Source organism: Echinops telfairi, unplaced genomic scaffold, assembly GCF_000313985.2.
Source record: "Echinops telfairi isolate 266 unplaced genomic scaffold, ASM31398v2 ScPeMD7_7467;HRSCAF=8505_1, whole genome shotgun sequence".
Taxonomy (NCBI): domain Eukaryota; kingdom Metazoa; phylum Chordata; class Mammalia; order Afrosoricida; family Tenrecidae; genus Echinops; species Echinops telfairi.
In genome coordinates, this window is record NW_022111368.1 from 25,700,101 (window position 1) to 25,713,276 (window position 13,176).

General features: G+C 36.9%; 1 protein-coding gene across 4 annotated transcripts in view; it reads left to right on the forward strand.

Moving 5' to 3' along the window:
- The window catches only part of REV1 (REV1 DNA directed polymerase), a 61,944-nt gene that overhangs the window by 16,019 nt on the left and 32,749 nt on the right, over positions 1 to 13,176 (forward strand). For 3 of the 4 annotated variants that reach the window (XM_004704341.2, XM_004704342.2, XM_045283863.1), the window contains exons 4-7: positions 1,591 to 1,743; positions 4,012 to 4,724; positions 9,722 to 9,829; positions 11,453 to 11,569. In XM_004704341.2, coding sequence (XP_004704398.1) covers positions 1,591 to 1,743; positions 4,012 to 4,724; positions 9,722 to 9,829; positions 11,453 to 11,569 — 1,091 coding nt within the window. Of the gene's footprint in view, positions 1 to 1,590; positions 1,744 to 4,011; positions 4,725 to 8,115; positions 8,209 to 9,721; positions 9,830 to 11,452; positions 11,570 to 13,176 lie in introns of those variants that run through there. The other variant, XM_045283864.1, reaches the window with a different exon arrangement.

Genomic DNA, 13,176 nt, shown 5'->3' on the forward strand with positions numbered 1-13,176 from the left:
CCCGCCCAAGAGTATGGCCCTTAATCACCCCTCGTGTCTGGAACTAAACACACCTATGTTAAAACAGTTAACCACACAGGTCAAAAGGACAGCATTTACCCAAGACAAGGCTCAGAGGGTCAGGAAAGGAGAAGAAATGGAAATAGGAAGTGAGATAGGCGATGGTACACTGAGGTGGCAGTCAAAGACTTGAAACAAAATGTGTAAAAATTGTTGAATGTAAAACTTGTCTGGTCTTTAAATCTTTATGCAAATCACAATTTAGTTTATTAAATAGGTTACATTTAATGAAGGGAAGTGCAGATTGGGGACCCAAGACCCATCTGTAGGCCAACTGGACATCCCCTTACAGAAGGGTTGCAGGGAGGAGACAAGCCAGTCAGGGTGCAGTGTAGCAATAATGAAATATACAACTTTCCTCTAGTTTTTAAATGCTTCCACCCCACCCATTATCGTGATCCTAATTCTACCTTACAAATGTGGCTAGACCAGAGGATGTACACTGGTAAAGATAGGAACTGGAAAACAGGGAATCCAGGACAGATGATCCCTTCAGGACCAGTGCTGAGGGTGGGGTGGAAAGGGGGAACTAACTACAAGCATCTACATATAACCTCCGTGGGGGATGGACAACAGAAAAGTGGGTGAAGGGAGACGTCGGACAGTATAAGACATGACAGAATAATACTTTACAAATTATTAAGGGTTCATGAGGGAGAGGGGAGCCGGGAGGGAGGGGGAAAATGAGTGGCTACCAAGGGCTCAAGTAGAAAGCGAATGTTTTGAGAATGATGATGGCAACAAGTGTACAAATGTGCTTGACACAATGGATGTATATATGGATTGTGATAAGAGTTGTATGAGCCCCCAATAAAATGATTAAACAAACCAAAAAAATACCCCCAAACCCCAAACAAAAAATAAATACTAAAATTAAAAACATGAAACAATGGTCACATAAACAGATATAGGATCTTGTCCAACTCGTAACAAATGCCATGCCACCCAACAGAATATTTAAGCTTATAAAAGAAGTAAATCCATGAAGTTTTATAAAGAGTCTATTTTACTATGGGTCTCAAATCAGACATTCTCAGTGATACCTGATAAAAAGAATTAAGAGTAAAATTAGACTAGGAATCCTTTGAAGAAACCCAAACATAACTGTTGTATACTTCTAATAATCATGGGTCCTTGGAAGAAAGGCCTGGTGATCAAGTTCTGAAAAACTAGTTGCAGGCTCTGTGAAGTACAATTCTATTTTCATGAACATTGGGTTGCCACAAGTTGTAATGAGTTTATCAGCAAGTGGTTTAGTATTTTTTATTTTTTTCCTTCCTGTTGTGGAAAATTGTTGCCCACTTACTGTTAAAATTTCTGATGTGCTGTGTGTCTGTGTTCTCAACGGTGTAAGTCGAGTGTTAATGAAAAATCATATTGTATCAGGTCCACTAAAACAGGAAAAAGGAATAAGCTAGGAAAACAAGTAGTTGATTGTTGGTGAGATACTTCAATTCAGAAGATTGATTTTTTTCATGGAGCTTGTTTCAAATGTCAAATTCTAAATTGGTAATTGTGTTTTTGTTACAGCATTAAAGCTGGACGACTTTTATCCTGCATACCCTATCAGCTGTACACCAAGCAGTCCACTGTACAGAGAGCTCTCAACTTTAATCCCGTATGCAAACCTGAAGACTCTATGCCGGGCCCAAGCAATATATCCAAACAGCTCAACAACAGGGTGTAAGTTTGTCTCAGTGGGGAATATTATGTAGCTGGTGTTTAGAAGTGAGTAGGCCTTCACTCTGCTGAAGAGAGACAGAAGCAAATATAAAATCTGGCTCGGCACCCTGTTGTAAACATGCTGAAATATGTATGTGGAGTGTCTTTCCTAAACATTAATTTCATAATTAAATGTAAGTGATTTTTCCAATTGTAATACATTTGTCCCTGTTAAACCAGTGGATCTTAAATTACTAGTAGTAAATTTGTCCATGTTTTCCTGAAAGCAATTATTTCCACAGAAACAATTTACTGTAGAATTTTTCATTTTCAAAAACAGGATTAATTCATTTTGTTTTGTATTAGAAAATTTCTCCAACATTTCTAAGTAATTTTTTTTTCATTTCTAAGTAATTTTTGAAAATTTCCAAAACCCCAAATTCATGACAGTTCTAAATGCACAAATATTTATGTCAATGGAAGTTTAGTTGATGACCTTCAGTTTAGGGGATAAATGTAGACTTTGTTCCAATGTGGCTTTTTTTTTTTTAATGTATTGATTTAAGCTGTAGTTGTAATAATCCCAGGTAAATTAGTTTCCCAATTAATTGGTGTGTTGCCTTAACTTATACATCAGGTGGTTCATTATCATTTAGCCTACTACACCTTATTTATTAAATTGCTTGCTTTGGGAGTTGGATATATTTTTTCCAAAAGACCAGGAGTCTAATTAACCTGGGAGGATCCAATGTCACTCCCTTCTATAATTTTTGTTGTTGTTATTAGTATTTTCCCAACTCCTATTAACTTGGAAGCATATTAACATTTATCCAACACTTTTGATTATGATTTTTTAAAATATGTTTAACAGAATACACTCTTTTCTCTTTACCGTACACTAATAAAAGTAGAAAACATGTATTTTGAAGGCTTCCTATGATAATTTTAGGACGGTTTTCAATGATTAGTTTTTAAGTTTTGCTATTGTCTAGTAAATATTTATATTATTAGGATATATTTCTAATACAGCTAATTTGTGAATACCCATTTGTCGAGGCTGAAAACCTATATACTACAGAAAGAATGTATATTAAAGATTTTTTTTTGCTGGCCTATAAATTTCTGCTGCATGTGTTGTTATACATGTAAAGAATCCTCATGTGTTCACACAGAAAACTAGGTTTAAGACTTTTATGAATTGCTTTGTTTTTGTTGCTTTGTGTGATAATTTTTGTTTTATTCAGCATACTTTATAAATTTCTTTGAAAACATGACATACATATGCTACTTCCGAGTTTCTCTCTGTTTCATAGGCCAGACTTTCTCTGAAATAACAAATGTAGTTTTCTTCCCTGTTCTAACTATTTCCAGTTTGTCTTCTTCAGGCGCTTGGCTAGCATGTTCATCTGTCTGTGAGACTTGGAGCCACTCAGTTGGCTATCATAATCAGGAGATGGTCAGCCCTAACTAGACCCAACCTTCTATTGGTTGGTGATGCTCTGTATTCTACTCATGGGGCCACTCTTGCTTCATTCCGAATTAACCACGTTGGCAATAGGTTAAGGGACTGTCAGACAAAACATACTTAATGGTCTTACCTGCAGCCTGGTAGTAATTAATATTATATTAATTAATTAATATTTTGCGCTCCCTTCATTAAGACCCAGTGATCATGCAGTGGTTAAATTTTAATTGACTTGTCAACAGTTAGTAGTTCCATAGAGTTAGTCAGTATAGTCTGTATTAGTAGTTTTTCTTAAGTAAACTACCAGGCCTCAGAGAACTTTAATCCTATTATAGGAATATTTGATTTAGTAAGTTGAACAATCCCGCCATAATTCTAAAAAAGGAAGAATAAGAATTCTGACAACATTTCTTACCCGTTTTTATGGGACTATTTATACTGTATTAATTCAGCAAGTATTTATTGACCACCTACTAAGTGCCAGTCACTGTGGTCTGAAGTTACTTGGAGTTTCAGATTTCAATTGGTGATGAGAAAAGTTGTTGGAGAGAATATTTTTTTAAATGCACAAAAAGGTAGGGGGGTTGGGGAGGAGTGGTTAAAAGACTGCTAATTTTACTGAATTTTCCTAGGTTAGTACTTTAGTTTAACAAAGTTATCTTTTTTATAACAATATAAAGTGTGTGGTTTAATTTCTTGCATTTTTTTGTGGGGCAAGAGGAAAGAGCACTAGAGTGTGTATCAATAAGAAAATATCTAAACTAAAAAGATGTTTTAGCTTGAAAGTCAGACATTATTAATTTAAAATTGTTTTCCTGCCTTAGAAATCACATAATTAAGAAGATTGAGACAGAAGGTGAAATCAAAGTCAATGGCATAAACAGTTGGATTGAAGAAACTGCAAATCATGATTTTAGTTGTGTGGAGCTGGAGCAGATCTCTTTGGATCGGAAACAGAACGGAATTCCCCATCACAGAGACAGCACTGCCATTTGTAATGGCCACACTCATAGCTCTAATGGTGCCTTAAAGACCCAGGAGTGCATGGTGCCCATGGGCAACAGTGTTGCCAACAGGCTTTCTCCAGACTCCGCCCAGGAGGAGGCGGCGGTCACTGACAAGAGCAGCACCGACCTCCGAGACTGCACTGTGCAGCAGTTGCCACAGAACAACAGAGATGCAGATGCAGTGCGGAATCCACACAGAACTAATTCCTTCCCATTATTGTCTCCACATAGTACCATGAAAATTAATGGTGCACACCAATCCACTCTTCAGGGGCCTTCAAGCACAAAAAGCACTTCTTCAGTACCGACTCCTAGCAAGGCAGCACCTTCAGTGCCATCCAAGCCTTCAGACTGCAATTTCATTTCAGACTTCTACTCTCATTCGAGACTGCATCACATATCAACATGGAAGTGTGAATTGACTGAGTTTGTCAATACTCTACAAAGACAAAGTAGTGGTGTCTTTCCGGGAAGGGAAAAGTTAAAAAAAATGAAAACAGGCAGGTCTGCACTTACTGTAACTGACACAGGTAGATACTAAATTGTTTTCTTAAGGAACAGTCATGCTTCATCATTTTGTTCATATATTGTCATCGGTCTAGTTAATACTAAGTTCTTAAAATATAAGTCTCTGGGAGCATTAGGCTTTATAAGTTTTATTACGTATAATTATGATTCTAGAAGTAATTTTAAATATTCAGTAAGTATAATTGTGATTTGAGAACATTTAATAATTTTATATATATACACACATACATATAATCATTTTATTGGGGGTTCTTAACAACTCCTATAACAATCCATACTAAAATATTTTTTAAAATATATTTTATCGTGGCTCCCTGAAAATTTTCAGGTGATTTAAAAAGTAAGGAGGTTGGGATTCTGAGTATTTATAGTTATCTAGCTGTTGCCAAAGGTTGACGCTTTAGACTGTATAAAGTGTAATGTGTATTATAATTAGTGCTTAAAGTCTTAGGAGAATGAAATTGGTTTGGTAAGAGTAACTGTTAACTTTCTAGAAATTTTCTCACAATGATTTTTAAATAAATGATAGATGATAGTTTTTGTAATTTTAGAAGTACATTTTTAGAAATTATTTTTACATATAAGTAGGTTGGTTGTATTTTGTTTATAATATGTGTCATCAAAAACTAAAACCAACACACAAAATCAGCAATAACAAATCTGTTTCTGTGCCAGTGGGTTATGCATTGGGCTGCTAACCTCAAGGTGTCAGCATTTTGAAACCAGCATTCACTCCATGGGATAAAGATGAGGCTGTGTACTCCCACAAAGAGTTGCAGTTTCAGAAACCCACAGGGGCAGTTCTTTTCTGTCCTATAGCGTTGCTATGAATCAGAATCGACTTGATGGCATGAATTTGAGTGAATCACTATAAATTACTACTTGGTCTGAGGTTTATATGCTTTTTACCAAATATAGGGGACCTTGGGGTAGGGAGAGCTGGGGAAACTGAGATACAGAGAGAAGCTCATGATTATGTTCCAGAAAATGATAGTGCCTTCTCCATATGGGTCCTTCTTCCCCCTGCTATATGCTACAATATTTGGTTTCGTTTTTCTTGAGTTTATATAAAGTACTTTTTAGAATTCACATAGTATTTTGAAATAATTTTTATAGATCTTAGGTTATATCTTGACCTTGTGTCTTGAGGTCATTTAATTTTTAAAAGCTTCAAAGAATTGTTCTGAATTATTTTCATGATGGGAATAAAATGAGAAATTTCATTTTGTGTGAAATCGTTCAATAGATCTATTTGGCTTACACATTCTGTACTAGTTGGAATGTTTTTAAAAGCCATTTTTATTATGTTTATATTATTATTTTCAACATTGGAATTGTGATTTTAACAGTTCTTTCTCCATTGTAATAGGAGCTATCAAAAAAGTTTATGGGAAACATAAATGGTTATAAAATTTCATTTTTCCATGAACATTTTGAAGCATCCTGGGATAGAGTATAGCAGGAGAGTACACTCTTGAGTGTACTTTTGAATTGGATGTTGTTAGTTGTCCTGGTGTCAACTCTGATCATGGTGAACCCCCATATGTAAGGACAAAATATTGCCTCACTCCATGCCAACCTTGTGCTTGTTGACAATGTTTGAGTCCATTGCTGTGGCTGTCCTGTTAACCCATCGAGTTGATGGCGCTGCCATTCTTATGCCTCAGGACAATCGGCAAGTTAGTTCACTTCTTTGAGTCACAGCTTCCCTTTTCACCACTCACACTGCATGGAGTATTAAGTTGAAGAAAGATAAAATGAGCAAAGACTCGCTAGTCCCTTGCACACAGTAAGAATAGAAACTTTTCCAGGATCTACCATATATACTCAAGTATAAGCCGACCCAAATATCAGCCGAAGCTCCTAGTTTTACCGCAAAAACTGCATTAAACGTGTGCTGGAAAACTCGGCTTATACACGAGTATATACAGTAAGTTACTTGAAGCCAACTGTGAGAGAAAACTTTCAGAATCAGTATTCTTCAGCTCATTTGCTCTTGCTCATATTTGAAATATTTGTGGCATAGCTTCCAGCATCGAAGCAAGACAAAAATCACCGTAGTCTGTCAGAAAAGTGGCATTTCAAGTATGATCAGGGTCACCGATGGTGGGCAGGTTTCAGACTAACAAGGACTTGAGTGATGTAATTTTTAAAAATTGGCCAGTGCAAATTTTATGAACAGCAGTAAAATGTTGTCTGATACAGTGCTGGAAGACAAGCCCCTTAGGTTGGAAGGCACTAATAATACAAGTAGCAAAGACTTTTCTTGAAATGTAGTCAACTTCAATTACGTGGCTGAGTAAAGCTTTTGAGACCTTAATTTGCTAACACCACACAACTCAATTTGAGAAGAAACAACTGTAAAAATCTATAAATAATCAAAACATGGAATGTATTAATCTAGGAAAATTGGAAGTCATGAAATGAAATGGAACGCTTGAAGATCAATTAAGCATTAGCTGGAATGAATCGGTACTGGACATTTTTAATTAGGCAGTTATGGAGTCTATACTGAGAATAACAAAGAGATATGGCATCACATTATCAAAAAACAAATTTGAAATCTAGAGTACAACACTGTCAGTGATAGGCTAGATCCTTATGCAGATGAAGATGACCAGTTCACCCGATTAATACTTTTGATTTTACACACTAACATTAATGCTAAAGATAAAGAAATGAAAGATTTTTACAAACGTATGGTTTCTTAAATCATTTAGACATACAATGAAGATGTATTACTGGTAATTGAAATGTGCAGTTGGAAGTGAATAAGGATCTCATTTACTCACTGCCACCAAGTCCATTCCGACCCATAGTGATCCTATTTGACAGTGTAGAACTGTCCCTGTGTGTTTCCATGGCAATTATTCTTCACAGGACCAGACAGATCCCCATCATCTTCCCTAGAGCAGGTGGTTGGTTTGAACTGCTGATCTTGTGATTAACAGCCCAACATGTAATCCACTATGTCACCAAGACTCCTTAAAGAAGGATTAGTAGTTGGAAAAATAGGGTTTTTTGGTGTAGAAACTATGCTAGAGATCCCATTAAATTTTGCAGGACCAACTACCTACTCATTTAAAAATACCTCCTTTCAACACTAGAAACACAATGCTCCAAGTAGACCCTTCAGGTGAAATGCACAATAATCAAATTCACTGATTTCACTTTAAAGCAGTAGTGAAGCTCAGGATCAGAATAAGGACGGGCTGACTGTATAGCAGGCATCAGTTGCTCACATGATGGTTCAAGTTGAAGCTGAAGAAGACTAATGAGTCTATCCCACCTGAATTTAGATACCATCTCAATAGATTTGACTCATTGAACACGTTCCTCTGATGAGTTGTGAGATGACATCAAGGATATGTATGAAGAAAACAAAAAGTCACTAAGACAGGAAAGACCAAGATGGATGTCACAAGACACTCAACCTGGCTTTGAACGTAAAGTAGCTAAAGCAAAAGAAGAAATGAAGTAAAAGAGGTGAGCAAAAGATTTCAAAGTGCGGATCAAGAAGCCCAAGTACTACAATAAATTGTGCAAAGAAAACTAAAAGGGAAGAAAGTCCAAAAAACCCAATTCACTGCCATTGAGTCAATTTTGACTCATAATGATCCTATAGGACAGAGTAGAACTACCCCCCTGGGAGTTTCTGAGACTCTTAAAGGGAGTAGAGAGCCAAAAAAGAGGGATCTCCTTAAGAGATGAAATGACTCGGGCTGCAACACTGGGCTCAAACATGGGAATGATTGTGAGGATGAAGAAGAACCAACCAATGGTTCTTTCATTTGCTTATACTTTGGGTCACCATGAATCGGAACTTTAGTGATAACACCTAACAACAAACAGCTCAGTAGAGAATGAAATTCAGACATTTCTTCTAGCACGTGGTTCTTATTTCATGAGTTGAGTATCTTAAAGGACCAGGGAAGAAGGCAACGGGTGGGGACTAGTGGAGAGGAGAACCTGAATGGCTGTTAAAAGAATGAATCTCTGTGTACTCTCAGTGATTAGAAAACAGAATCCTTAGCAAAGGACACTTACTATTTTTCTTTAAATATGGTATATATGCTTCACAGGGATTTGATAGTATTTGGCAGCATGAAGAAAAAATCCTGAGTAGGATTCAAAACGTTCATGGGAAAATTCACTACTATTTTTCCATGAACTTTGAGGTCCTCTCGGACACAATTGTTTTATATACTGTTTTGAAATCTGTTTAGAACAACAGCATGGTGGTTTGAGCTCTGAAAGCAGACCAGTGACCTGAGTAATTATTCATGTGTAAAATGAGGTAATAAGAATAGCCCTGGTGGTGTCAGCAGCCGACTGTGCACCCCCAGTGGCTCCATGAGTGGAAAGATCCCTGGATCTACTCCTGGGAAGAGTGCGGCAAAGGAAGTTCTGTGGGGCAGTTCTGCCTTGTCACGTGAATTGTGTGAGCCCAGAGTAACTCGATCACACTCACCACCACCACCACTGTTCTGCCGCACTTCTCACCTGTGTTTGGGCTACCAAATACTCAATAATGGTGGCAACTTTTATTGTTATTTTATCAAGAAATGTTATATCTCCAAAGTGCGTGGAATAGTGATTATCAAACCTTTAATTTGCTAACCGTGAATAAATGTGCAAATTGTAAACTATTACAAATTAACAGCATACAGAAATGATTTTTAGGCTTTTTTTCTTGACCAGTTATTTTATTTAGGGACTTAGATATTTTAATGTGGAATGGGAGAACATACCGTTATTTACAGTTGATTTTATATTTTGAAACTAAAAAGGACACAAATTGATATTTCTGAATTGTAACAGCTAAAGAAAAAAATTTTGTTTGAGGTGGTAGAAATATATTCTATAATATGATTGTTTAAAAATTACTATCTTCTGCTTGTAAACATCTTTAAAGTAACACATTTTAGAATTAACGTGACCTACTTTTTAGAATATGAAAATTTAGTTTGGCGTTTGAATGTTCTCTTTTCCCTTTTAGGAAGCGTGTCAGTATTGAGTTCACCCAGACATCAGAGCTGTATCATGCATGTTGATATGGATTGCTTCTTTGTATCAGTGGGTATACGAAATAGACCAGATCTCAAAGGTCTGTATTCTAATTTATGTTTTAAGAAAATTGTTATTTTAAATATATGTGCAGCAGAAACACAAAATTTTTTTAAAAACCAAAAATTTCTTGTGCTTCTCTTGGCAAAATCAGTCCCTGCTGCCACGTGTTCTGGACGCCATTGCCAAGAAAGATGTAGGGAAATTAGAAAGCTTTATAGTGAGCCATGACGTTTTCAGGGAAGAACACTCATCTGCAGGTGCAGGATCTAGCATCTGACAAGTGTACATATTTTTTCTGTATGTAATCTGTATTTACTATTACTTTGTTACTAAGGAGATTTTAAAAGTCAGTGCCATTGGGATTCAGCAAACAAGACTGAGGCCACTGTCTTAATAGATAACCTGGTTAATTTATCTGATGCGACCATTTCAACTCTGGTTGTAGCATATTCTTGTGTTACTGATATTTCTAGAATATAATTTGTCCAATCTTTGAGTGGGATTTCAGGTATGTATGAACTAATCAGTGCTTTACAAAGAGCAGGTACATTGAATTTTTTCAGTGGTCATATCTGACAGGTAACGTACTAGCATTTTATGCAGTTGTTTCTTTCCTTAAAGGTTGTTACGGATTGTGGCTCAGGTGCTGCTGAGTCACAAGACTTGATTTTTGTCGTCATGGGTAGTTCTAAAAGGAATTTTTAGAATGTTAATTGATCTTCACCCATGAGTAACTTTAATAGTAATCATGGTGAAATCAACAAAGTTGCCCTTTTAGTTATTTTTAGATGTACAATTTAGTGACAGTAATTCTAAAGTTTTTCATTTCATCACCCTTAAGAAACACTCAATTTCCCTTTAGCAGTAACTCCCCCTATCCCGCCTCCACCTCCAATCCCTTGGTAACCACTCATCTACTTTGGTCTGTCTACAATTACCCCTTTTAGGTATTTCATATATAAGTGGGAGCAAATAATAATTGTCTTTTTATATCTCACTCTGCATGATGTTTCCAAGGTTCATCCATGTTGTAGCCTGTATCAGGACTTCATTTCACCTTATGATAGAATACCCAGGGAGGACTTTTTGATGCATTGTTGGTCTATTTTTCCCCCCTTACAACTAAAGCGTTCTGTAGAATGTATTTGAATAATTCAGACTATTTCATTACAACTAAATTATTTTTGTAACAATGTGCGTGAAAGTTATTCTGTAACTTGGACACATTTTTTCTGAATAACTAATCATCTAGTTACATGGTAAATCAGATTGATGGTATTACTGTAATCTCGCTGTAAAATTTAAAAATTAGTATAGATATTACTCCACAACCTGTAGTTTAAATCTAGTATATGAGTTGCTTTCTGTTGTCCCTTCTACAAGATAAAACAAAAGCCTCTGAAAGATAAGTAGCAGTAAGTTGGATAAATGTCTCACAATTGTCACAAATAGCTTCCCTTTTGAGTTACTGGTCAGAAACTCAGATAGTTTTTGAATGGTGATTGATAATTTCTTAAAGATAGTACCTTATAGATGAGAGGCTAAATCTAAATTTTAAAACATCAAATTTTTAGAAAACCATGGAAAACGTTATATATTGTAAATATTGTTCATATTTCCTGTACATGGAGTAGAGATAATTTTATGCTTTTCTCTACAGGAAAACCAGTGGCTGTCACAAGTAACAGAGGCACAGGAAGGGCACCTTTACGCCCTGGTGCCAACCCCCATTTGGAGTGGCATTATTACCAGAATAAAATCCTGAAAGGCAAAGCAGGTACAAATAATGAGCTCTCTTTGAAGTCACACTGTTCCTGTTGAGGACTTCGGGTCTTTGCTGTTGGTATTAACGTTGCAGAAATGAAAGCAGAGTTGAAATAATTAGCTTTTTCATTCAAGGGTTTTATGAATGTCAGTGACATCTTAAATCAAAGCAAAATCTCAGGGTACTACGAATGACTATTTATAGTTATTTTCTCTCCACTGATGTTTGCTTGAATTAGATAGTTATGTTTTCCAAGCACAGATGGTGAAGAGTTTTCAAAGGTGTGGTTAGTTTGCCTTGTCTCTGTTTAGGTTGGTGGTGCAAACGATGGGGCATCATTTCATGGAAGCCTCAGAACTTGGCAGTGACTAGTTGTTGGGGTGCTGTGTCACAGCAGGGTCACTCAAGTTCACGTTTCAAAAAGATTTCTGAGGGTGTGGGAGAAGACACAATAGAACTCTGCCTTTATTGGACTGCCGTTATCCTGTGTCCCTGTTTCCTTTTAAATCTTTAGTTCCTGTACGAAACAGCAGTTCTTGTTGCTTTGGCTTTTTACCTTTTAGATCTCAATAAAAAGCAATAAACTAGATCATTCCAAATGTTATGTAAGATTTTCAGATATCTTTATTTCCCTCAGAAATAATTGCCTTGAAAGAACTCCTTTGCAACCACGAGGTGTCGAAGGGATCAGGTGTAAGGCATCATCAGAACAAAAAATCTTACCATAGTGAATGATGGGGGCAGTGTGGAGTGGAGATCCAAAGCCCATTAGTAGGCCACTGGAGATCCCTTGCAGAGGGGTCTCGGGGAGGAGATGAGCCAGTCAGGGTGCGATGTAACAATGATGAGAAATACAACCTTCCTCTAGTTCCTAAAGGTTTCCTCCCCGCTCCCACTACCATGACTTGAATTTTATCTTGCAAGACTGGCTAGACCAGAGGAGGTACACTGGTACAGATAGGAACTGAAAATACAGGGAATCCAGGATGGATGAGCCCTATAGGACCAGTGGTCTGAGTGGCAAAACAGGGAGGGTAAAGGGAGAATGGGTAGGAAAGAGGGAACCGATTACATGGAACTGTGTGTGACCTCCTCCCTGGGGGACAGACAACCGAAAAGTGGATGAAGGGAGAAGTCGGACAGGGCAAGATATGACAAAATACCCATTTATAAACTATCAAGGGCTCGTGGGGGAGGGGGGAGCGGGGAGGGAGGGGAAAAATGAGGACCTAATGTCGGGGGTTTAAATGGAGAGAAAATGTTTTGAGAAATGATGTACAAATACGCTTTACACAATTGACGTGTGTATGGATTGGGATAGCAGTTGTATGAGCCCCTAATAAAATGTTTAAAAAAAATAAAAAAAAAGAACTCCTTTGACCCATGTAATAGTTTTCTTCATGGATTTCTGCAAAGCCCCACAATTTTTTAATTAGCCTTTCAGAAAAATGCTAATCAGAAATGAGTCAGAAATTAGATCTACGGTGTATTGTAGAAGGAATGCAGTGTGATTCTTTGTTTATGTTAGTAAACCTTGGGCTACTTTTAGAGATGCTCCCATGGAAGCCATGAAGTTAAGGCAAAAAGAGAGCCAGCGCACATCTCGTAGCACAGTGTTC